Source organism: Cucumis sativus, chromosome 2, assembly GCF_000004075.3.
Source record: "Cucumis sativus cultivar 9930 chromosome 2, Cucumber_9930_V3, whole genome shotgun sequence".
NCBI classification, from domain to species: Eukaryota; Viridiplantae; Streptophyta; class Magnoliopsida; order Cucurbitales; family Cucurbitaceae; genus Cucumis; species Cucumis sativus.
In genome coordinates, this window is record NC_026656.2 from 24,639,667 (window position 1) to 24,666,650 (window position 26,984).

The window sequence follows — 26,984 nt, forward strand, 5'->3', positions numbered from 1 at the left end:
ACGGAAAAAAGGAAGACAAAGACCCATGGCGAAAACACAAATCTGTCGAAAACCCACAACAAAAATCCAGATTCACACGAAGAGGAAAAGGAAAACCCAGATCCGACAAAGAGGAAAACGTTGTGTAGAGGAAGACGACGAGAGGAAGATGTCGAAGACAATAAGAGGAGGAGGAAGACGATGGTTATTTGGTGAAGACGATGGAGATAAGAGGAGAAGAAAAAGGAAACCATGTGGAGAGTGGTTATTTGCAGAAAAAGATAGAAATAAGAGTAAGAAAAAGGAAATCACTTGATAAAATGGAAAAGGAAAAGAAAATAGAAAGATAATTGAGAAAAAGAAAATGGAAAAGGAAAAGAAAATAGAAAAATAATTGAGAAAAAGAAAATGGAAAAGGAAAAGAAAATAGAAAAATAATTGAGAAAAAGAAAATGGAAACCAATAAAAATAATTGAGAAAAAGAAAAAGGAAACCAATAGAAATAATTAAGAAAAATGAAAAGAAAACCGATAAAAATAATTGAGAAAAATAAAAGAAAACTAATATAAAAAATTGAGAAAAAGGAAAAGGAAAAGGAAACCAATAAAAATAGGTGAGAAACGGAAGGAGAAACTATTTTTTTTTTTTTAACAATTCCTTATAAAATAAGAAATGTTTCTATTTTTTTTATAACGAGAAACATAGAACGTTATCAAACATCCATGTTTCTTAAAAAATGAAAAACCAGTAACAAAAAACAAAAAACACGAACGTTACCAAACGAGCCCTTAATGTCTATCTGATTAGTAGAATCTGATATAATATTTGATTTAGGTATGTTGGAATATGTTACATATTTAAATTTAAAATTTGTAGTTGAAGAAAACAATGCGTATATGCTCTCACTCCCTCTGATGCATACGGATAGAGGAAGTGGACATCTCTACCTTAGACTTACATACCATTGTTTATGTTTTCTTTTTTTTGATAAAAATAAATGGTAGCGTGGACATGGCCGGACTTATATTAAAACGAATACAATTACTTTATTATTACAAACTGATGAAGCTTTATCTTTCCTAAATGGATGTGTAGTGTGTAGTATGGAATATAATATAAAGAATAAAATTTCAATTAAACAAATTAATTATTATTATCACATCATAACTACATTATGATTTCATTGCATTAATTTTCCATCATTTCCGGTGCTTTGTTTAAAATAATTATATATATACTCTGTCTATTCTCATCTTCTTTATAAGACTGAAATTAAATCTGACCTCTCCCATGTGCTCCTCATATATTATTCATCAAATTACTAAATCAATTGTTTCTGTTGCTTTCACAATCAATTTTATTTTACTTACATTATATTATATATTTTCTTCTTTTCACTTATTTTATTTTGGGTTATCTAAATTATTCCTAAATATTACTATCTTATTTTAATTTAAAAATTCCCCAATATTTATTTAATCTACTTATTATTTATTTTTTAAATTTTAATACCTCTAACCAATAATAGTATTACACATTTAATTTTATTAAGTAGTTCATGAATGTTGACTTCTTGTAGCCTAATAGTTCGAATACTAGTTTGTTGGCCTTTTACAAAGATGAAATTAAGGCCCAAATAAGAATTGATTTCCTTGGCTTGATGGACATTTGTCCCATTGCTTGAATCTTACCAAAAACAAAAATTACTCTTTCTTGATGTCAAGTTTTTGACAAAATAAGATGTATCTTATATATGTGTAGGACATCTACCATAAATTTGTATTTTAGGAGAACATAGCTTGCTTGCAACTAAAAAAAACTTGTGCATCACTATATTGTAAGCGACAACCCACTTGAATGATTAAGTCAAAAGATTAGAAGGAGAATGGAGTATTTGATACTACTTGGAGAACTTACCTCATTCATGTACTTCTCTATTTGTACCTTTCGTCTCATTTTTTTTTTGTTCTTTATTTGATAGGATTTTCGATTAGACTGACTGTGTGTAGGCTTTTTTCAGGTCGAAGTCAACTCACCTAACATCCTTGGTGTTTTTAGGGTTTAATCTATTCTAACCTAACCTATGTTGGACTTTGGTCTCTTGGGCCTGATCTTGGTTAGGGTCGAGCATGATTAGGCATGGTTTATTCTTGGGCCCAATCCTTCAATCTCATTCTACTCTTCCTTTCACTATTCTAAACCCTAATTCAAAAATCCACTCATAACAATAGCCCTACTTTCCAAGATAGGATTTGCGACTTCCTACGCTTTTTGTCACAAATTTAATTATCATAACCTATCTTAGGAATGCAATCTCCATTCTAATTCCACATTATAGTCTCATGAAACTTAGTATATACTTGTTAGGGGTATTTGGGTCTATCAAGCCAAACTCTTTTGTGGCTTAACTGATTTTTCAACGTTTTTCTCCATCTTACGACTAACTATTACTACAAATCATGTCACGACCACCCTTTGGATAGATTTTGACAATAATTATTGTTCAACCAATCTTGAATGGTTCCTAGATTAGGAAATTTCCTAGAATTTTACCACTTAAATCATGTGTTCCTAAATTCAATTGTAGCTTACTAGCAACTACTTCTTCATCTTTTTTTTTTTTTTTTAAATCTTGACGTTTTAAAAAACGTCAAGAATTAAATAGATATTACTTCATGTTTTCAAAACACCAAGGAAAAATACATATTAATTGACGTTTAAAAAATGTCAAGAAAGCTGAAAAATTGCCTACATCTGTCGTTTCATAAAAAATCTTGACATTTTAAAATGTCAAGAAAGCCAAACAGTTGTAGGATGGGTTTATAAAAATGTCAACAATAAATAAATATATATATATATATATATATATATATATATAAACTCTTAATCCAATTATCGTTTATAAAAATAAAATGTAAATAAATAAATCAGTAAGTAAGTAAATAAAAGAAATAAATATAAAAAGTATGGTATATACAATTTGAATGATTTTTTATCTCATACTTTGAAATTTTAATTTAAATCTTAAAATTATATTTATACATATGGCGATCCTCTTTTAATACTTTTTTTTAAAAAAATCTTTAATTTTTTCATTATTTTTAAAATATTCATCCATTAATTATAAAAGTTATTTATTTATTTTGATTTTTAGGGGAATCTTACATTTTATGACTTATGTACGTCGGATGTCCATACATATGTACCATAATGTAATTATGTACAAAGGTTGAATTGGATTATTACACAATGTTCCACCTTAATTTCTCTTTTACTCTCACAATCTCACTTATAATAAACTCTATAAATATGAGTTTTTCGTCCTTCTTATATTAAACACATTCTCATTTTAATAAAATATTCACAAACTCAATTCTTAATAAATTATTCTCGAGGCTAATTAAGGCTATATCACTGTACTGCAACTTGCTGTGAGAATATAACGCAGGCAAGAGCTTAATGATAATCAAATTGGCCACTATGTATTCTTGATGATTCTTCAACTAATTTTGTTTTCGTTTTTTTAGAAGGCTTATGAGGTAAATAGGGTAATGTGTTTTTTCATTTACTAGTTTCAATATATATATATAAAAAAAAATCTCTTTTAAAAAATAAAAAAATATAAGATTTTTACTTTATTAAATAGAGTAAAAAATGGAAGATTATTTTAAATTATAAATTTTTAAAAAATATCGTAACGATAGACTATGATAAACCAAAATAAATTGTCTTAGTAAGCTACAAATTTATGTATTTTGGTCTATCACAGTTCATAGTAGATAAACGGTGACATTTTGTATATTTTCTAAATATTTTGATTCATTTTGCTACAATTAAAAATAGATGCTACAAAATTCAGAAATTATTTAGTATTTATTTATTAGAAAAACAGTAGCAAGTGAATGATGGTGGTTATGTTATTAATTATTATTGTTAAAACAATTATAATTATGTTATCTTAGTTGAATTCATGTTGTCACCCCCATAAAAGACACACATGATAACAAAATTTCAACTATATTAGCTTAGCTAACAAGAGGAAGAAATTTGCATTTCAAAAGAGAAACAAAAGGAAAGAAAGTTGTATATGTGGATATAAAAAGTTGGGTGAAATTTTAATAAATGAAAAATATAGAGAAGAATCCAATGTTCCTCCTAACTCCCACATTGACTATTCAAGGTGAAATGATGTCAATTTTGAAGACCTTATTGGATATTTTTATTTCTTTTACCATTGAGAATTGAATTAAATAGTTAAATACTTTCTGCCACTTAACCATCATATCCTATCCCTATATGTGTTGTTAGTTGCATTCAAAACTTAAATTGAAATGTGGCTAAAATGAGTTTAGAGAGAGATGAGCATGGCATAAATGGTTCATAAGAGGTTGAATAATTTCATTTTAATTTCACTTAAAATGTCCAAAGATTCCAAATTTATATGAGGAATTTTGAAAGAATGAAAAGGGTAAGTTCTTTTTTTCTTTTTTAATGTTTTAGAGGTGGAAATAGTGGTTTAGAATATAATTAGTAGCACTTGCTAAAAAAAGCCTACTACTTCTCTTAATAATTCGGGTATTTTTTAATATAGCAAGATAAATCAAATTATTTATTAATATAACCAAAATTTTATCATCTATCAACGATATATAGTAGTGATAGACACGAATTAAAGTCTATTAGTATCATTATTATCTACCACTGAAAAATTATAAGGGTCTATTGTTATTTATCATTTGTAAACAGTAATTTTAACAATTTTATCGTTTAAAACGGTTGGTTTTGAAAACTATGAAAACCTTGTGAAAATATACTTTAAAATAGATTTTGAACATATTTTAAATTGCTTGAAAAAGAATATTTCATGAAATAAGGTTGTATATATATATATTTAGAAATATAGAATGTTTTGGACATTATTGTAATATTACAATTTTTAGTGAATGCAAGTTTATGTACGTAAAGTAATAAAATGCAAAGATTTTCCCCAACGGCTTGTGAACTTGAAGAATTTCTTTTGACTATATATCTTTGTAATTACCAAAATCTATTTGATCTCTTCACTTAATTAAAATATTGAAAATTTCTAAATGATTTGGTATCTATCAATTCTCTATATCTCTACCAAAGAATAATGTAAATCATCTCTTGCAATCCAAGTAAAATAATTGAAACTAAGGAAATAGCCAAAGTTTGATTGAATATATGTATCCATCTTTCAATTCATGTTCAACTAACTTTAAATTAATTCTCTTTTAAGAAATACATAGGTTTTGAAATATGTGCAATAAAAATTTAAGATATGGCAACCTATTTCGTTCATTCCACTATTTTGTACTAATTTAGGTGGATATTGTATACTTCTAGATAGGCATATAAGTTGACGTTGAGTGAATTTGCACTATAAATATATGGATATATATTGATTCGATTTCCATAAATATTGCTTAAATAGAAAACTTAGGTGTCACTGTTAATAATAGTATGGATTATCAAATTTATAATTTAAACTAAGACATTTTTAGAGGAAAGATTTGTTCTTGAAAATTTGTTCTTGTAGTTATGAGAATTCCTCAAGGGGATGATGAATAGTTGAAGAAAGAGGCTACTAGGATGTTCTTTACCCCGTCAAAAAATCAATCGTGGACCAAAGTAGAAGCCACGAACGATTGTGCATTGTCCGAAAAATTAGAATTTGTCAATGCAAGCGCATATGCGTATTACTTCAATTGAAGCAACATTTCACAACACTTTTCTATGAAACAATTAAAATTCTATGTATATTAAAATCGGTTGAAAAAACATTAGACAGTTTAAGGATAGGGACTAACACATTTTTATCTGATTTAGTAACTATTTAAGGACGGCAATGCTCTACTTTTTCAAAAGAAAACTACGAGGAATATATATATACCCTCACACACATACATATATATATTTATATCAAAAACTCCCCTTTTGTGAAGTTTATCAACAATAACAAAGATTGAGCTATAACTAGAACTCCACCTATTTTATCTACTTACATTAAGCATGTTTCAATTAAAAATAGATTATGAATAAACCCTACTTTCCAAGCATACACATGTACAAATTATGATTTTAGATGTCTATTTCGTCACACCAATTGAACATATAATGCATTCAAGCAAACATATTCTATTGCACATAGATTGAAGCAAATAATAGGAAAAAAGAATAATAACAATAGTAAAACTCATTATTTTTATCAAAATCTCACCAAATTTATAAACAAAATGTCCAACAAACTTATAGATAGTCATTTCGAGCCTAATCAATTATTGAACTAGCTCAAATTTCGATGCCAAAAATCTTCAAATACAAGGAAGAAACAAAACAATCTTACAGGTTTTGACCAAAATTGAACCTTTATTTTCGAGATTACCTCCACCTCTAAAATCCTTAAAATGAAGAACATATATATATATAGATAGATATCCACAAGAACGTTGCACCATTTGTGCAGATTAGCATTATGCAAAAAAACAAAAACCTTGGGTGCTGCAACACAAAATGCTTCAGAAAACTATGTAGTGTCGTAGTGTTATGGCTTAGGTGCTCTCTCGACCTCCAGGCGTTGTGTTAAAACAACATGTGGTATCAACCCAAACAGAGTTTTGAAGCCTTGGATACTTGATTTAACCTCCTAGAACTTCCAAATTAACCTTGAATAATTTTCCATAATCTTCTTGATTTCATATAGTGCTCGAATTTCCACAAATACAAACATACAAATTCATTAAATCTAAACAAATAAGATTAAAGGCAGTTTGATAGCTCAGTTAGACCGGTCAGCAATAGGAGTTTTCTCTACCTCCCAAAATCTAATAGAAACATTTTTTTTTTCTTCACAAGTTCTCAACCAAATTGGCTAACAAATTTAAATTTGTTTTGTCCTAAAACTTAGAAAAAAGAAATGTCATCTTTTAAATCATACAACTTACCCTCCTCGACCCGATTGGCTGCTCACATTGCAAAATACATTGTTCTCGCTCATTTTTATTTAAAATTCAACTCTCTAATTTCTTTCACTTTAATTCTTTAACTAATTCTTATCTCAAATAACAAATTAGGTCATTAAATTTCATGAAATAAAATTTTAATGTTACTCCAAATCCTTGAAATCTTTTACCATAACCACATGTAATCAAGAAAAGCCACGAAACACACACTTCAAAATCAGCATAAAATAAGAACATCTAAAGCTTATGGGTAACTTTTGGACTCTGTGAAATAAGCTAAATGCTAAGAAAACACACTATAGAAGTGAATCTAAGCTCAAACAAGTCTAATGCCACAGCATCAATCAACTCCAATCCTAACCCATTCATAATTTTTTTAAAAAAAGTTGATATTATAATTCATGATAAGAGAAAAAAAGAGAGAAACCCTATATCATTCCCCATGTATACATCATTACCACCATGTGAGGAGATTTGGAGTTCTAGCACCTTCTTCATTTATATAGTTTTCTTTTCATCCTCGACTCTAGCAACAAAACTTTTTTCTTATTTTAAACGTAACATCTTTTCTAAATTACAAAATTTATAATTTGAGATACGTGATGATCACGTGTGTTATCTTTTGCATGCATTTTCACACTAAACAAAAACAAATATTAAATTAATGCAACAACTCAACTTTTAAAACAATGATAAAACGTAAAATTATATTTAATTTTCTCAGTACCCCAGGAAAAAAAAGTAAAGTAAACATAAGATACCACAATAATATTCAATTTCTAACATATTTGAAAACATGGAAGGATGGAAATATGAAAGACACGATCTAATAAATATTGTAGAATTAAGTTTTAAAAAAAAATATATAGAACGAAGAACAAGGGCTATATCTTTGAATATGGAGAAGAAAAGAGAGAGGATATTGTAATAAAACAAAAGGATCATCCTTTACCATTTTAAAACACATGTGGAGATTTAAAAAAAAAATTAAAACATGTGGGTTTTGATGTTGGGTGATATAGTCATGAATATAGTAATTAAATTCAAAATATTAATATATATAACACCATATAAAATTATAAATATATATAAAAAAATCTATCAATAATTATTGAAATATATAGTTGCAAATATAGCTATTAGATTCAAAATAATTGAGTATATAGCAACATTTTCAAAGAAATTATAGATAAAGTAAAAGTAATTTAACATAAAGAATAATTTTTCTAAATTAAAATTAAACTACACATGATTTTGTTTTATGAAATTTAAGATGGAGAAGTTATAATAATATATCAATGGGCACATGGGTTTTATATAATATGAAAGAATGAGGTAACTGTTAGATTAAATTTACATCATGTGCATTTCATATACAATTTGTAGAAAAGTAATTGTTATCTTTTTGACATTATAGTAAGAACACAAATAATAATAGTAGTAGTAATAATAATAATAATTAGAATATATATTAAAGTTTGAAAAAGTGGTTAGCGAAATTAAAGTGCGTTAGAATTAGGTAGGCTCCGACCAAAGAAAAAGAATACTAATTTTTTTTCTTTTTTGCGTATACCAATGAATAATGATCAAAATCTTACAAAAACAAACCTACCCTTTGTGGTTCGTGGAATTTCAATTACTGACGTCTCCCATTTTTCATATTTTAGTACTACGGGTTTTGTACCATTTCATTCCCTCCAAATTTAATACCTTAATTCAACTCTTCTTCTTTTCAATAATTATAGTTTTATTTACATAGAATGTTTGATACTATATTAAATTAAATTAACCAATTATTTACATATACCTAACTTCTATCACAAGAAAGCAGGCTTTATCTTTTTTCTTTTCTCTTCTTTTCAATGTTCAAATTGGATAATGAGAGAAAAAGAAATTTGAAAACCTTAGATGACTTAATTGTTCCTCCCCTCAATTTCTTTTACTCCACTAAATAATGTATATATTATCATGTCTATTGTTTTAATTTATCCTAAACCAGTTTGGAAAGATGTTAATATTTATAAATTTTTTCTTATATCGAGCCTTAAATGTTACAAAAATCTGTTTGATTATTTACTTAACATTTTGATTAATGGACTACACCTAAGATGACTATTATCCAAGTCTTTTTCTTTTTTTTTTTTTGTTTTTCAAAAAGGCATTACCAAAGAAAGTTCATTTAAAATGAGACTTAATTTCAAATTTCAATCCCCTTTTTATACAAAGTCATACATAATTACATGTTTGGAAGTTATCCCAAATGATAAACAAATCCCATGATAGGAAACCAACTAGTCAAAACAGTATGGACAAAATTAACCAAAAGCTTCAAAATGTCAAACCACTTTTTTCCCCATCTAAACACCTACCCTTCCACTCTATAAAAACACCCCATTTTCTTATCATATAATAAACTCATGTTTGATATTCCGATCGAAGGTAATTAGGCTTCTTCTTAGCTTCATCATCTATTCTAGGTCATCTCACGATGTCAGGATCGCCAACGCCTGAGGAGAACGGAGTAAAGAAGGGGCCATGGACGCCAGAGGAAGATCGGAAACTTGTGGATTATATTGAGAAACATGGGCATGGAAGTTGGAGAGCTCTTCCAAAACTTGCTGGTTTGAATAGGTGTGGCAAGAGTTGTAGATTAAGGTGGACTAATTATCTTAGACCTGATATCAAAAGAGGAAACTTCTCTGATCAAGAGGAACAAATTATCATCAACCTACATGCTTCTCTTGGAAATAAGTAAGTTTTTTCTTAATTTACTTTATGCATATAATAACACAAATGATCTAATTTATTGTTGTGCATACTAAAAAGTATAATTTAAACACATCAATTTGTTGGAGTTGGTTTTCAACTACTCTTAATATTTTAAAAATAGGCTTGAACAGATATATATTATTTATCTATTTGGGTTTTAATCAATTGCCTGTGTTTTTCTTTTCTTTATTTTAGTTCATAAATTAGTTTATTTTACACTTTTTAACCCCCTAATTTTAAAGAATTATTTTATTTAAATGAACCCTCACTTAACCTTTTTTATTTAGAGTGGAAAATATATATATATATATATATTTTTTTATTGGGACATATTCATTAAGTAGATGAAAAAAGAAACAAATGAAAGTTTTTTTGCTTTTAATTATAGAAAATTATTGAAAACCCTAAAATGGTGTTTTTTACTTTTTATTTTATACAAAGTCGCACATACTTTAGAAAGTTCAGGCAGCAAAATTAGGCAAACATCGAAGCTAATTAAATTTTGAGAAGTTTTTAGTTTTATTTGTTTGTTTGTTTTTTAGATGGTCGATAATAGCGAGTCATCTACCGGGAAGAACGGATAATGAAATTAAGAACTTTTGGAACACTCACTTGAAGAAAAAGCTTCTCCAAATGGGCATCGATCCAGTCACCCACATGCCTATAACTGATCGTCATCATCTCAACACTCTCTCAAATCTTCATCACTTGCTTTCTCTTCACACATCTCCTTGGGACAATCCATTAAGACTACAAAATGATGCCACTCAACTAGCAAAAGCTCAACTTCTCCAAAATCTTCTGCAACTTCTAGCCTCTCAATCTTCTCTATCCATTTCCAATAATAACCTCTTCAACACACAACAAATCTTAGACCTAAATTATAATCTTCCCATTGGATCCTTTTTCCAAAACATCCCAATCAACATAGAGCCACCACAGGGGCCACTATCATGTGATGACTATACAGCAGCCACGGATGGTGCGTTAGGGTTCGAAAATGATAACGATCGAATAAAGACTTTTTATGATATGAATCAAAGGTTAAATTCACTTCCCAACTTGATTCCAGCTTCTCCTGAATGCTCAAAAATTCCAACCGCCATAGAAAATAATTGGGACGATGATCTTATGGATGTGGAAGCTTCAGATTCTTCGTGGAAACATGTCATAGAGTAAGCATTACAAATATGAATAAAAAGAGATTAAATTTACAGTAACATTAAGATATGTTTAGAAGTGATTTTGGGATGGTTGAAAATTACTTTTTTCATGTTTAAAATCACTTATAAACAATACTTATACTAAATAGTTTCAACTTAGGAGTTCTAAATTATATAACATTTAAACGAAGTTCATTTAGGTTAACATTTTGCTTTGTTTTTTAACAGCCAAACTCCTCCGTCATGGACGGTCTCATAGAGGTTCAGTACCGGATGCCATTTCTTAACAAATCGTGAAGATATGTGAAGAGTCATTTTTTACGTTTTCTTTGTAAATGAATAGATTCGTTTGAGCTTTTAATCATCGTGTATGATTCTTATATAAATAATTTGGAATCAAGACGTTAATTAATATTTCATCTCGTACATTTTTGCTTAGCAACGATTGACTACATTTTATCCAGCAAACTTTGCTCATTAACTACAAAGAGATTTTTTAATTAATTAATCTACGACGGAATAAGTTTATTTAGAATCATAATCAAAAGTTTACAACATGGGAGGAAAAGATAGTTTGAAAACAGCTAGCTTGTCTCTGTATTTTAAAATTTGGCTTCTATTTCAAAGGTATATAATTTTCTAGAAGGAGAAATGAATAAAATAAATAAATTGATAAAAGAAAAATGATTATAAAAGATAAAATTGTTGAAAATATAGCAAAACTTTTCAATATCTATAAGTGTCTCGTTAATAGAAATTGAGATTTTAAGTCAACATGAGCTTAGCTCAACTAACACATGTATGTTCCTGTGGACAAAGGTCTCAGATTCAAATCTCCACCCAACATTTAATATATTTTAGTTCAAAGTATATTAGACAATTTAATTACTTTTATCAACTAGAAACACACATTATTATATATTATAATGAAATGGGAATATAACTATAAAATTGATCAACTAATTTCAATTCGTTTGACTATAAAAATGTAATAAAACTTTTTAATTAATAATTATATCAATTCTAAAACCAAATTCAAATTAATAAAATATTATATCAAATTTGAATTCATATTAGTAACGAAAGTAAATGAATCCATACCCTTGGTTTAATAACTACTCAATTTCACACTAATTTCCATTTTAAATCAACTCAAAATCCATCTATAAAACCACATTCTCCCAAAAACCTACAAAAGAGCTAAAAAGAAATTTTTTGGTAAATAAGTTCATGAAAAAAAAGATGGAAGATGAAATTTCATATACAAAATAAAAAACTTCTAATATTACTTATACTCATCTATCATTATATGCTAATCCTAATCTCTCGAAACAAATGCGAAAATTAATTATTAAGATTCTACTAATACAGGTTAGTACACCAAAATCATTAAAATTAAATAAAATCGTATAGACAAAAACCATGACTCAAATCGATTTACATATCTCAACCATAAATGACATATATTTTTTATTTTATACATATTTATTGCAGTAGAAAAACTCAAAGCTATCTCATCACTACTTTTATGTTACTTAACTGAAATGTAAATAATAGTAGAAATGGCCATTTCTCAATTGTATCCAAATACAATAGATAAATAGAAAAAGAATTAGTTATGGCAAATGGGTATTAAAAAAGAATTGTATATAATATTAATTATTGTTATCTAAACTTTACTTTGGGCTTACATTATTTTAATAAGAAGAAAAATGACCATGTAGTAGAAACAAATAAAAAATAGAAAAACCAATTTAAAGTCTACGAGCTGCTAATTAATATAATGCATAACATAATTATTTAATTTGACCTAGTTAATTAATTAAATGGTATGTTAATTATATTGTAATGTTAATGTGATTGACATATTTGGAGTTAAAAGTTCAACAAATATAATATATGGTTTTGAAATTCAAACAGTTGGGGGAGTTTACTGACTATATATATATATATATATAGTTATTTAGTTGTTGTATTGTGTTTAGGAGACGCAAGTGATAATTGAAACTTTAGAAGAAAAAAAAATGATGGTCTTCTAGAAGAATGCAACATCCAAGGTGTTGAACTTTTGAATAAGGTACAAACTTGTGTCAAATTTCCCTACCATGTTGCCTCTTAAAATCCAAAAACATATGTGGTGTAGGTCAGATTTGAAAACGTTTTCGTTGCGTAGCTAAGAACTACTACGGTCTTGAAAGCAATTTTGATACAATTTTTAAAATGGAATTGTATACGCATACGTTAGTTGTTTCTAAAGCTAATACAACCTTTTTGAATGTGCACATTTGTTAAATCAATCACAATAGTTTTGTCATGTCGTAAAGAGTCACCGGTTTGAAAGCGAGTTTAACTAATTTTTAGAGTTAAATCGTCTATGCATTAGCTATTTCCAAGTTACTACAACAATTTTCTTGAATATATGTGAACTTGTTTACAAAATATTGTAATTTATAGAGATGATGCACACCTTTACTCTTAGCAATTTATTTCATTAAGAAAGTTGATGTGTAATGATTTCACAATCTGAAATGCTCAGAAAACAACTAACAAAAAGTGCTACTATTCAACAAATCGTAACGACCCATGTAATTCAACTAGTAAAGAAAATAGAACATCAATGAAGATAAGTGTACTCATTTATATATGAAAAATTGTATCAAATGACAAAAATATTTATAGAAAAAACTGCTTATGACACCTTTTTTTTTTTTTTGCATATTGTGCGAATATGGCAAAATTAATGATATAAGACGGTAATTATAGAGTTATCAAACAGTGATCATAGGGTTATCGACTTTTAAATTTGCTACTTTTGCAATTTAGAAAATGTAGTGACATGAACCCTATTATTATAATTTTTATTTGCTATTTTTGCAAGACCCCTTTACCCTCGTTATCATTTCAATTTCCAAAATCGTTTGTTTGCACTTATAATATCAACAAATGTAAATGAATTTAATTTATAGAAACATTGACAAACTATTTACACTCTATATAACAAAACCACTAAAAGATATAAATTATTACACTATGTAAATATTTTGTCAAATGTTCTAACTTGACAAAATGCAATACAATACTTTTGACTTTGCATTTTAATTATCATGATGTACTCACTTTTGTGGTTAGTACTATCAATAATTAAGTTAAAAGAATTATAATTAATTAATTTTCATTATTTCTCATCTTTTATTAAAATAAAATTTATAATTATTTAATCTTATATATATATACATATATATTACATAAATGTAGGGGAGAAAAGAAAAGAAAAAAAAACAAACAAGAGATGAGCATATAGAAATTATACATTTACGTGTAAGTAAAATTTAAAAAGAATATTTTGGGGATTTTCCTTTTTAACGGTTTCTTTCTTTTCTAAATAGGTTTCTTCTCATTAGAGGACTTTCAATATGAAGTAATTGTGGATATGAAAGGTGTTTGATTATGCAAAAAGTGAAATTAAAAATAATGAAACCATGCTTTAATTAACAATAATAATGTTCTAATTTCATATGATAAAAAGTCAATAGTCGTTGTTAACTATTAGGTAAGACTATTTTTCCATCATTTGGTTAATCTATATATTATTATGGATTCAATCAACATCTAATTTCTCTAACAAGTTAAGTGAGATTCTTATAAGCAACTTCTTTGCTTCTCTCTCTCTAGAACATGAAAAGGACTTAGTTGGTATACTTATATAAAATGGTTGAAATCAAAATGAATCCTTCTTCTAAAAGCTTTTTCTTATTTATTTATTAAATCTTAATGAATATGAACTATTTTGTTAATAGATCCATTAATTATCTAATACACAACTAAACTTGTCATGCACAATGTTATAATATTGAACCGAATAACTATTAGTAGAACACCTATAAAAATATTAAAACATAGAACAAGGTTTGATAACCTAGTTTAATGCAATACTACCTAATACCTATGCTTGGAGGGTAGTGTGTGTCAAATAATGTGATTTTTACTAATCTAAAGTCAATTTAAATAACAAAAATTAAAGTGACACGCGAATGGTCTAACTTAGTAAATGATCACTTTAGACTCTCCCTAAGTGTGAGACTCCCTCTCCATATTTAGGTTCCCTAAGAGTGAGAATTTCTTTCAACAAAGATATTTATTTTTCCACCTTCAAAAGAAGATCACTTCACTTGGAAAAACTTAGGCTTTGCCGTCCCATCTCAAATTGTAGTATAACAACTCGATGAAATCTAGAGATCAAGATCGATAATAGCAAAAGGTTTCACAATCACGAGGATTGATACACTTGTATAAACTGAATTATGTGGGTTATGCTAGGATTTATGCCCTATATTACTGTAGTTGAATAGTTATTTGATATTATATTTAATTATTTTAAATATGTGATATTTTGTTATCCATTAGGAGAAAAATATAAGGTTATCTTATGAAACTTAAAACAGAATGTAGTGGACATATAGGTGGATCATGTTTCAAGTAATAACCTAAAAGTTCTATTGTCACGTCCCACACTTGCACGTATCCTTAATCTCGTAATGCGGTACGCAATGCGATCTGAGCAGCTCTGACACCTCAAGAAGAAACACCAAAATGCCTAACAATTATGGCACTTAGTCTCGAGAATGACTTTTCTTGTGTTCAAAGGGGGAGAGTTTTGTGATTATGATTAATTTGTTATGTAGTTATGACTTCTGTCTTGGACTATGGATCAAAGGGGCAGTATGTTTTGTCTACTATGGTGTTACCTACGTTTTGATGTTTTCTTGCTTCTGTGGGAGTATGTTGTGATTTCTGGTATAACTTCTGTTTTGACTATTGTCGGATTGATAATTCTTATTGATTCCTTCTTGATATAATCTTCTAGAATACTCTACTTTTCAAGATGGCTTGATGATTCTTGTTGATCCTTGATATAATCTTCTGGAAGACTCTGGTTTTTAAGATGGTTCTTTATTATTATTATCATTTCTAAGGCTTCACTATTGATGATATATTATTAAGGGGTGTCTGGTTGAATATAAAAAGAATTGTTCTCTTTTTTACAAAAATGGGGAGTTTGTTGGATTTTTTGTAAAAAAGAATTAATAAGAACATTTTTTATTATCGTTGGTTATTTTATTTAAAAAGGGAAAAAGAAATATTTATAGGATAAAAAATTTTCCTCTTTATTAGAAATCTTCATCTATATTTTTTAAACAAGAAGATCGAGAAGATTTGTGAAGCCTTTAAATTGTGAAGCTTTTCACAAGCAAGGATTGCATGTGCATTACTCGACTTTCTATTCGAAAACAAAAAGAATTATTCTTTTTTTTTTTTTTTTTTTTTTGACAAAAATGGAGAGTTTGTTGGGTATTTTTTTCAAAAAGAAATAATAAGTTTCTTTTTATTATTATTAACGTGGTTATTTAAATAAAGGATATTATTTTAAAATAAAGACTTTTCTTGATAATAGGAATCTTTTATCTATATCTTTGAATAAAGAAGTTACAGGAGATTATTATGATCTTTAAATAACTAAGTTATTGGTTTAGTTTGGTGCGCGCATTGACGAAAAATTGATTTCGGAGAAGTTCTCTCTTGAAGAATTATATTTGTGAAGGTAGTCGAATTGTCTTCTTTATGAAGATGAGATTACTGAAATTCAGCAAGTGGTTTTTGCATTGCATCAGTTGATAAGAAATATGAAAGAAGACTGAAATAGTTGAACTGCAGTCAATGAATTCAGGGAATCTGGGTTTATCTTCAAGAAGATTCAAACACAAATTCAGGGGAGCTCGTCTTTGATTAAGTTTTTTTATAACTTAAGAATGTTGTTGCTTGCTCATTTGATTCTTAATAATATTTCTTATATGAGCTAAGAAGCTTCCCATACATAGATGGTATTCGTTGAACCGAGTTAACAAAGCCTTATGTGTTATTTGTTATTTCTGTTTCTTTATATGTTCTCTTAGCTAATTACTTTCGATATAGCTAGAGAATATTATTGATCGTCTCACTTATTTTCACCGTCAAACGTACATAGTCATAGCTGTAACAATTCAACTTCTTATACTAAGCTGAATGTCATTACTACTAAAATAAATAACAATTTTTTTCATTTAAATGAAAAGGAGGAAACCAAGTTCTTAAATAAAGAATTCAAATACCCACTTATAACTCATAATTTGGAAAAATAGAAACAAAACTAGAAGATAAAATCCTAGTTTGAGTCATATCTAACTTTTAAAGAAACATAACATAAAAGTAATTCATAAGTTCGGTAAATTTAAATAAAAATGGAAGGCGGAAGCAACATAAAATTTTTCTTATGGAAATTCATGGTTACTTCTTGTCATTTGTCAACTTTTCTCTACCTTTGTCTCTTCCTAAAAAATTAAACATAAAAAGAGTGATTAAAATCATATACTCAATGAAGGACTCACTACTAGTTTTGTTAGGTATCTATTGACTTCCCATTAAGATTCCATAAGGAAGTACACCAAAACTATCGCGCTCTCGAACACACATAATCTAATGAACTCGTAGGAACACATTTGGTTTATCGGTGAACCCAAAGGAACACCTAAAAGAATCCGACTGTAAGTGATTCCGTCGGACCATTCATAAAACATATCATGGCAGACTGGTGGTCCCATATCGAACTCACACAATCATAAATCTGTGAAAGGTAGTGATCTCGAAGAACACCCATATAGGTACAAACCTAATAGACAAAGTTAACAGAACACCCATCCATAGCATGTAGCATATCATAACAGGACATGAATATCAATCATAATGTCCTTATCATGTGATTTATATATCATTCATCATAACATATATGTCATCCATATTAGTCATCAACATCAATCACCAAAATCAGTACATTATGCATCTTAACTACACCAATGCATAATGAAAAATATATGCAAGCTCTTAATTTTATGTTCGAAGGTCTAGTAGTAGAATCTCTTACCTGAGAGATTAGCCAAACAAAATGCTCCCTAGTAGTAGATTCTCTTGCCAAACCAATGGCTACCTTTCATAAATTATTAGTAACTCATAACTAAGCTAACAATTATCTATCACAATTATTATAGTAACCCATAGGCTATGCAAACATTTATTACAATAATAGAGAGTGTTAGCCTAATCCCAATTTTCCATTCTTTATCCATATGAGACAACGATATGGAGTGCAGGCAGACCATGCACTTCTCGAATATATAATAAGATGGAAATGAGGGACACAACGATTCCCTCACGTTGCACTTCTTGCAGACAAGAGGGACATAATTGACGAAAATGTCCCAAACGAGGTGGAAATGAGGTATAGTTAATGTAACCTCGACCTAATTTCTATTGTTATTTGAATGACCATATATGCATGAAATTAATTGTGTTCTTAATCATTGACGTCCGTTATTTGCTATAACATATAACTATAGACATTGTTATTAAATAAATTGAGAAGAAAAATATGCTAATAAAATAAAATTAAAAAAATTGTCAAAAATATTACAAAAACTCGGAGGTACATAATAAAAAAAAATATAATTAATTACATAATTATTAATATAAAAGTAAATATGAATTTGCAAAAAATTTAAAAAAATCATTAAATATATAATGATTAAGAAATCATTTTTTTTTGTCCTTTTGTTAATCATCACTTCAAATTTAATCAACATTAAACATATAAAATAATTATTATTATTATAATTACACTACATTCCAAAAAAAAAAAACTAACTCTTTTACCCAATTTATTTTATAAATTACCCTATTTTTCCAAAAGATCCCTAAATATTGGTAGAGAGTTTGTCATTTGAGTATTGAGATTGTCTGTGATCGAAGTGCTCACTACAAGAAATCTATTATTCAATGATAAACACTACTACAAATTTCGACTTGTTTAATGTGAAAAAAATGTATACCTTAATGGTATTTGTCCATCAAGTAAGCAGGCTTCAAGAAAGCTCGACCATTAAGAAAATTGATTTTCTTGATGGTCAAAAAATATCATCAAAAACTCTTTTTTGATAGCTAAGGAGACTTGGTTGTTTTTTTTCATTACCAAAACTGAAAAGTCTATTAAAAAAATCATCATTTTCTTTGATGTTTTTTTCCCACAAAGAAAAGTGAATAGTCCATCAAGTTTACTTAATGGCCAAAACTTGAATTCTTCTTTTACTTTCTCACACCCACCATCTTCATGATCCTGATCCTACTTAATGATTCTTGTACTAAGAATTGTAACGTTGAAATGCAAATTTATAAACAGTGCAGGGTGAGAATTTGAACTTGTGACCTCTTGTTCACAAGTACATATAGGTGCTAGTTGAGCTAATTAGCTGACGTGTTGTCCAACTTCTACAACTTCTACAAATTTTAAAAACCCTAAAATACAACTTTAGTTACGTGGTCTATTATTGTAGAAAAAAATGAGTGGTGTGCTAAATCAATTTTCATTACCATTTTTATAATCTTTTACTTGAAATTGAGTAAAAAAGAACTCCTTCTTCTATCCTTCAACCATCTTGGAGAGATCACATTATATTAAAATTCACCATTATTTTCCAAATATCTAAATACTTCATAACAATATGACAGTCAAAATTAGGGTTTCTAGGTTTGAAACATATACTCTCTTGGTTAAGGCGAGAAAAAAAGGGTACTTTTGTTTTTAGACCATTAAAATAATTTGTGATTCCATGTTTTGAATGATGTGATATATATATTGATTTTTGCACTCTTTAATAATGGTAAAATATGAGATATGACTTACATTTATTTTAAAAATTGGGAAGCATAATCAACCTTGTTTAATCAAAGAACTTCATGAATTTAATCAGTAGGTATCTTGTTGACCTTTAAATCTAACTAACCCACACCTACTTCGCCAAGTTCGTTTTTGATTGTAATATATGATTATTTTCCTCAACTCTCTAGGTATGTATTAATGTAAACCATGTTTGTCTTATATTGACAACATCTATTCTTCTTTCTTTAATCTATTGAAGAAAAATTAGATTGTCCAACCTTTCCTACTTAACAAACACGCAATAGGAAACTTCTTATAGATGTATAAACTTTTTGTTTTCATTTCTTTTTCTATCTATAGTTTTTCTATTGAAACTTTTGACTAAATAGAAACGTAAAATTGTGTCGTTTTTTGATATATAAGTAGGGGAATATTGTGTCTTTTTATTATTATTATAAAAATTGCAATGAGTAGCAAATCAAGAATAGAATATTTCATTGCGTAGATATTATACTTTTTAGTGTATGAAACCTATATAGTATATATCAAGGGTATTGTATCAGTTGTATACAATCAAGTATATACCATTATGTGTATCCTCGACATTGAGGTTACGTTTTCACCATTTTCACAAAAGCAATAAGTGTTGAGGGTTTGAGTTTTGAAACTAATTTTTAAAACTTATTTTATCAAATCCGCATAAGCCTTTTTGTTATTATATTAGCAAAACCAAAAAACTAAAATCGCAACAACTTAAACTCATAATGAATAATAGCATATACCATTGTGAAAAAAAATATATCAATTTATTCCTCAACAATACATTTGATGAAAGGATTATTTTTGCACCACCAACAAACTTTGGACTGATCATATCAAGCATGTATTGGTATTTATAGCTTTTGGACTTGCCAAATATTTTAACGTGGGACAAACACTCCCACTTCTATTGGAAAAACTACCATCGGTGAAAAAGCTACCAATGCCTATTTAATAACTTGTTTTCATTTTCATTTAATTTTTTTAGTCAATCCAGACGATAGTGTAATGAATATAATGAATATGCCAAAGTTATCCAATACAAGAAGACGATCTCTCTATGTTTATAGAGAATTGAAAAACAAACTAATGGTAATCCTAATTAATAAAAGAAACTAATCCTACCATGGTGTGAATTCTTAGGAAAAGAAAAGGAGCCCCAAACCTTCACGTTAAAGCAACCCTAAGTTTCCAATTTGGACAGGAACCTAAAAAGAAAAAGAAAAAGAAGAACTTTATGCCAAAGTTGGTTATGGAACACTCAAGAATTCTAAGTACAAAATTAAGATCAAGCTCTACAAACCTATAATAATGCATTAATAATTACCTCAATTTTACCTTTTTCCTCTTAGAATTAGAATAAAATGGTTTTTTTAATACATACATTAGGATTACATCTAATTGGAGTTAGTACCTGAACATCTTTAAGCAAGAATCCACCTTATCTAACCTGTCTTCTCTCATCCTTTCTTTATTTTCGTATGTACACATTAGTCCCATTCTCATCTTAAAATTGATGGTTCCCAAGTTGAGAGTATCATTTTCTAGAGCACAAAATTTTACAAAGAAACAAGAAAGTTTGAAAAATTATAACAAAATAACTATATCATGCATGATTTGCTTAACATAAAGACTTCAACAAACGCCTACAGATTTTCAATATAACAATAAAAAGTTTTGAAGTAAAACTAAAATCGAAGTTTGTGACTTGATCCAATTTTTGCAGAAAGATTTATGTTCATAAATGTTCCAAGATGCATTAATACTTTGTAACTATATTTTGGCAACGTTGAACATTTTAAAATGTCATCGTTTTTGTTGTATATATATAAAATGATATAATATAAAATTAAAATACTTGGCGCTGTATTATGTCAAATATACCTTTGAAATTTATTCCCAATTATTGTTTATGAGGGCAACAATTTTCTATTTCTTTTATAAAAAAAAATAATAAATAAAACAATCCTTATGTTGGTTTAGAATAAACAAATTGTTATTTTCTAAGTTCGTAACCATAAGAGAATTCCTTTATATTAAATATTATTCTTTTCTATACATATATATATTTTTAAAAAATGTTAATAGTAAAGAGGGGTGAATACGTGAATACGTAAATTGAGACTTGGAAAGTTTAGACAATTATATAATTATAGCTATGTATTTAGACTACACGTAATTAGGCTACAAAGTTAGAAATGCCACTTTTTTCTTTTATATTTATGCACTGTCTCCAAATCTTTGAAGATTGGAATTTGGACTCTTCGGCCCGATTTACTCTCTAAATCTCTTCCCTTGAACGCTATAACTTCATGATTTGGCTCAAACCAATGATCTCTTGAAGAAATAGATTCCATCTAAATGTATCTCTTGTCATTTCAAAATAGACCAAAAACAACAAAGGAAAGAAAAAACAAATTAACCCAATTTCCCTTACAAATCTACCTGTTTTTTAATGCAGCTCTCACTATGACAACAATTTCATCCAAACTCACAAACTTCAATCAATAATTACCCCCACTACTCTATGCCAACACAGTTTTCTACACATAAAAAATGAAACAACAGCATCAATTTCTAATACCAATAAGAATCATATGTTTTAAATCACTGAGATACAATTTCCCAAGTGCAATGATACACAGCACAAGAATTTGATCCTTTTCAATGGACTACTACGACTTTCAAGAATCATCAATGGAAGCAGAAGTAATAAAAGGAATAAATTATTAAACTCAAGTTGAGCAAAGATTCCAAGTAGGCAAGTATTTTTCCAAAACAAAATAATCATGTGAATAATCATGTAAAGGGAATTTGTCAAACTTACACTGAGCAGTATCTGATCTCATTGCTACCCCAATATCCAGCTCATTCTCTCTTTGCTGATCTGGCATGAAAAATTAGAAACCATACAAGTATGCTTTATTCTATCACCCATCTTGAAGTTGTTAGCTATCTTTTCTTGTAAATGATCTCTCTTTCTGCCAGATTGGCAAGATTATGATGGGTACTAATCTGTATGTTGCTTGAACATTTACTAGAACAATGTATAAATCTATAGTAGTTAAGATACTACAGTTTCTCCCTTGATAGAAAACCATTTCACCAATGGAAGACAAGAAATAAACAAAAATGAGGGTAAAATTATCAACAGTACCGAAGTAATCAGGCAAACATTTTAGATATACTAAGAGACTACGAGTGAAGTTTCTGGACTAATGGTATCTATTGGGTAGCATAGAAAGCTTTTCTATCAAAGCCGGCATTGTTTGGGAGTAAAATAAAAATCCTTTCTGCAGTGAAGGGGTACTTAAAGGGAAGTACATGTAAGGTTCTTGGGCTGGAAAGAACTTCAAACTAGTTTTGATTTGTTCCTAAGCACTTTAAGAAGTGCTTATAAGTTATATGATTAAAAATTAAAAACGACACCCTAAACCCATCCTCAGCCTTTAAAGAAAGAAAAGGGAAAGGAAAAACTTGCAAGCAAAACAAGATCTAAATAAATCCGAGGGAAAAAGTGAATTTCCTACAATGTTACAACTACTATATTGCAGTAACATAATTAACTAGAAAACTTCAGAGCTAACATATTAATCTTCAGTATACTGATATGCACACAGTTGGGTACAATTATGAAATCTATCTATTTAGGACAAAAGTCCCTTTCAGGATCAGGTGTTTGTTGCGAATGATACATGCCAAATGATTTTTTCTCTAAAAGGTAGCCAAAAGTAGGTCAAACAGTATCAAGAGCAAACCAAATGCTCCAAATAATCAAGTACCAGTTCCAAATTAACACCAACCAATAGCAAATATTCCACAACAAAAATTACTCAAGATGGAAAAGAGGAATTACTTCACGCTAATGAAAAAATATGTTCATATTCATTGGTGTGGAAAGCAACAACCTGAGTGGAAAAGCACAAAAACAGCTTCCACTTCATTACGATGTGCACAAGGACTCGGAACAGCATATGAACTTGAAAAGATATTATAGAAATAAAAACATTGCATTTACTTCAAGTTATCTTCAGCGAGCTCTAACAAGTAACAGCATTTGCAGAAATCCTACAAACCATACCACTCGCATAGAGCACCTATTTATTGAAATCAATATATCCTACCAGATACTTTAATAGCTTGATTTTTACAACTCATGGATAATTTGTATTGCATCCCCTAAAAAGAGGAGGTGAGAAACAAGGCTCTAGAAGAGAGGCACACCACTTATTCTATAAGGTCTCAATTGATTGAACTCACTCACTAAAGGGTGTAAAATAAAAAGCAAAACACTATTATAGGCTTCCCAACTGAACCTTGAAAGCTTTATAAAGTTGCTTCTCTCAGATAGAAGCATATCATCCACCATCATCATTCAAAGCAACACTTATTTAATTACTACCTCCCACTTTCAACAGAACACTACCTCGTTTTCATTTACATAGGAAGAACTGAAGGCTCCACCAACAGTTCGATTTTGAACAACATCTAAGAAAAATTTGGTTAAGAAAGGCTCATAGTTAGGCATTTTGGCATACCCAGGTAAATAATTAATGTCAATCACAAGATACCTATTATGATCATTACTATCTCTAATCAGATCAAAGTTAAAAAGCCTAAGCCCTGTTGCTTCCCTTAACCCAGCTGCAACATGCATCACAAATTCCAAAGATGGCATTTCAACATTACCCTCGTCGTCCCCTTGAGCTCCTGAATTCGAAATCTGCGAAAAACTCGAAACCGCATCCAATTTCTTGACATCCTCCGGCCCAATGTCCGGCAGCGATTTCCTCGTCACGCACACCACGCACTCCCCCACTACATAAACCTTGAACACAACACCACCATGATTAACAAATTCCTGCAACACAATCGGAGCGTTTAATCCCTTCAATCCACTATCATTCGACACCAAACACAATTGATGAGACTTTGCACTGCCATTAGACTCCAGGGGCTTGGCAATTATAGGAAATTTAAGCCCCAAATCGCTAAACGTATTCAACCCATTTTTCAGCACAACATCCAAATCATTCACCACGACTTGCTTAGGAGTTTCAATCCGCTCATCCCCTTGCGGAACTTTCACCTCCTTAACAACTTCAAGCATGGAATCACGATTGAGAAGCCGGGAGATTAGCTCTGGTGGGTCGACAACGACGACATCGGGAAACTGGGAAGTGAAATCCTGCAGTTGCTGAACCCATGAGGGGTCGTAGAGCTTGTGGATGATGCAGTGGAAAGGGGTTTGGTCAGTAAGAGGGAGAAGAGGGTCAATGCGGACAAAGTCGATGCCATGGAGTTTGGCATAGTCGACGAGTGAAGGGAGGATGAAAGAACGCTCCTTTTTTAGGGAAAGGGCATACCCAATTCGGAAGCGAGGGGAAGACATGGATGAGGGAAAAGGGTGTTTGAGAAATTGGAAAATGGAGAGGAATTTTGGGTTTGCAGAGGAGAGGGAAAAAGGGGAATTGGCAAGAGAGAAGAGGGAAATGGGAGTTTATATAGTCGGAGTTGGAAGACAAGTGTTTGGCAAAGGCAATCTTTGAGTTAGTGAAACTCAAAGTGAGTATTTATTAAGGGGATGAGAATCGGTTTATTCATTTACGTCAAGCAAGATAATATTCAACAAAAGTTTAATTCATCGCAACCTAATATTTATGGTTAAGTATTTGAGTTTTTGGTTATAAAGGGATAATTCAAAGTATCATTACAACCAAAATGTTTTATTCAACTACGGTGGTTAGTGTACGTGTGCTTAAACATAACATAAGAGCTACATGATCAACTAGAATTCTAAAGTTCTAAAGAAGGTCGTACACGTCGATCTTACGAAGGTAAAAATTATGTCTAAATGCTTTACTTTTACATATGTTTGGGTTACTAGTAAAATAAATCCAACAATTCATAACAATAAGTAATGGTTGATTAACAAATGAACGTCTACATAACCAAAACATTCATGACATTTGATGTACACTAAAATATACATTCTAAACTCTGTAAACGATTACTAATTACCTGATCATGGAAGGAATGATTCATTCCTAAAAGTTTTCCTTTATTTTCTAGGGCACTGGTTAGATTTCCTTTCCAAGATTATAAATTTACTATGACTAAACCAAATAACTGTATTAATATCACATACACAAGTTGAGGCAAGGAAGTAAAGATTAAGAGACAAGTGGAGTAGGAATGACGACCAAGTATTATAGGGTGATTATGTCATTATTGCAACTAAAGAGGTATTTTCTCAATCTTTTCTTTGGTTGTTGTGTCACTCGAATTTTGAAGTCATTTTTCACCATAAAGACCTTGAATGGATTTCCAACTTACAAGTGTGTTTCTGCATGAAGAAAAACCATTACTTGTCACATGAGCAAAGCTCATTATAATTAAAGAGGGTAGAGGAAGATGTGATGAAAGAATGGAGAAAAAAAAGGAGGGAGGTGAGAGGACAAATTATTAACTTTGTTGATCTTTTGTAGGTAAAATTAAAGATTAAAATTTAAGAGACTCTCCTAAACTTATTTCTTAAAGCCCAATAAAAGAAAACTCTAACATGAAAACAAAAGTGATAAATGGTTTTTTTATATTTCTTATTTAAGATGGTGTGTAATAGTATCGTAGGTATTCATTAGAGCTTGAATGGCACAACCATTTTATTTAACTCGTAATGGTTTGAGAATTACAAAATTTTGATAGAGATTATTGACATCATCCAAGTATATTTCGTTATGAAACGAAATTTCTTTTTAAGTTAATGGAATTTAGCAAATCAATGAATACGTGTTTAAACACAATATTACTTTTTATTGTCTAGTCTAGAACATTAGAGTTTGGGTGGATTGACGTATATATAGCTTGTTTTCCATTTTTCTTTCCATAATGTATTGTTAATCATTTTTTTTTGGCATAGGAAAAACTAAACTAAGAAAAAATAGTATTTTGTTTGGTTGGTGAACAATTCTAAAACTAATATCATAATTGAAGATCCTTTAATTTGATTCTAAAATAAGCAGACAATCAAGATATGCATGCATTTGATATTATTAGAATAAATACCCCCAAGCATTATATTCTTCCACCAAACAATGATGTGAATTGAGTTTTGTTTTTGTTTATATACTTTTGTTCTAATTATATGATATACATTTATATTAAACAAAATATTTTATTTTCCAATATATCAAAACTCCAATTAAACAACACATATTTGTGATTATACACATTCACAAATGTTCATAAATTAATGCACTTTTAAAAGGATTTAGAAAAATAGTGCATGCATATATATATATGTTCTCT

General features: G+C 29.2%; 2 protein-coding genes across 2 annotated transcripts; one reads left to right on the forward strand and one right to left on the reverse strand.

Moving 5' to 3' along the window:
* Positions 1 to 9,298: 9,298 nt before the first annotated feature.
* On the forward strand, positions 9,299 to 11,320 carry LOC101202862 (transcription factor MYB93). The gene is made up of 3 exons (XM_031880724.1): positions 9,299 to 9,713; positions 10,274 to 10,906; positions 11,123 to 11,320. The coding sequence occupies exons 1-3, from the start codon at positions 9,451 to 9,453 to the stop codon at positions 11,151 to 11,153; spliced, it is 927 nt and encodes a 308-aa protein (XP_031736584.1). The 5' UTR covers positions 9,299 to 9,450; the 3' UTR covers positions 11,154 to 11,320.
* Positions 11,321 to 24,087: 12,767 nt separating this feature from the next.
* LOC101218009 (inositol-tetrakisphosphate 1-kinase 1) lies at positions 24,088 to 25,068 on the reverse strand. Its single transcript, XM_004148035.3, has one exon. The coding sequence runs from the start codon at positions 25,066 to 25,068 to the stop codon at positions 24,088 to 24,090; it is 981 nt and encodes a 326-aa protein (XP_004148083.1).
* Between the last annotated feature and the right edge of the window lie 1,916 nt (positions 25,069 to 26,984).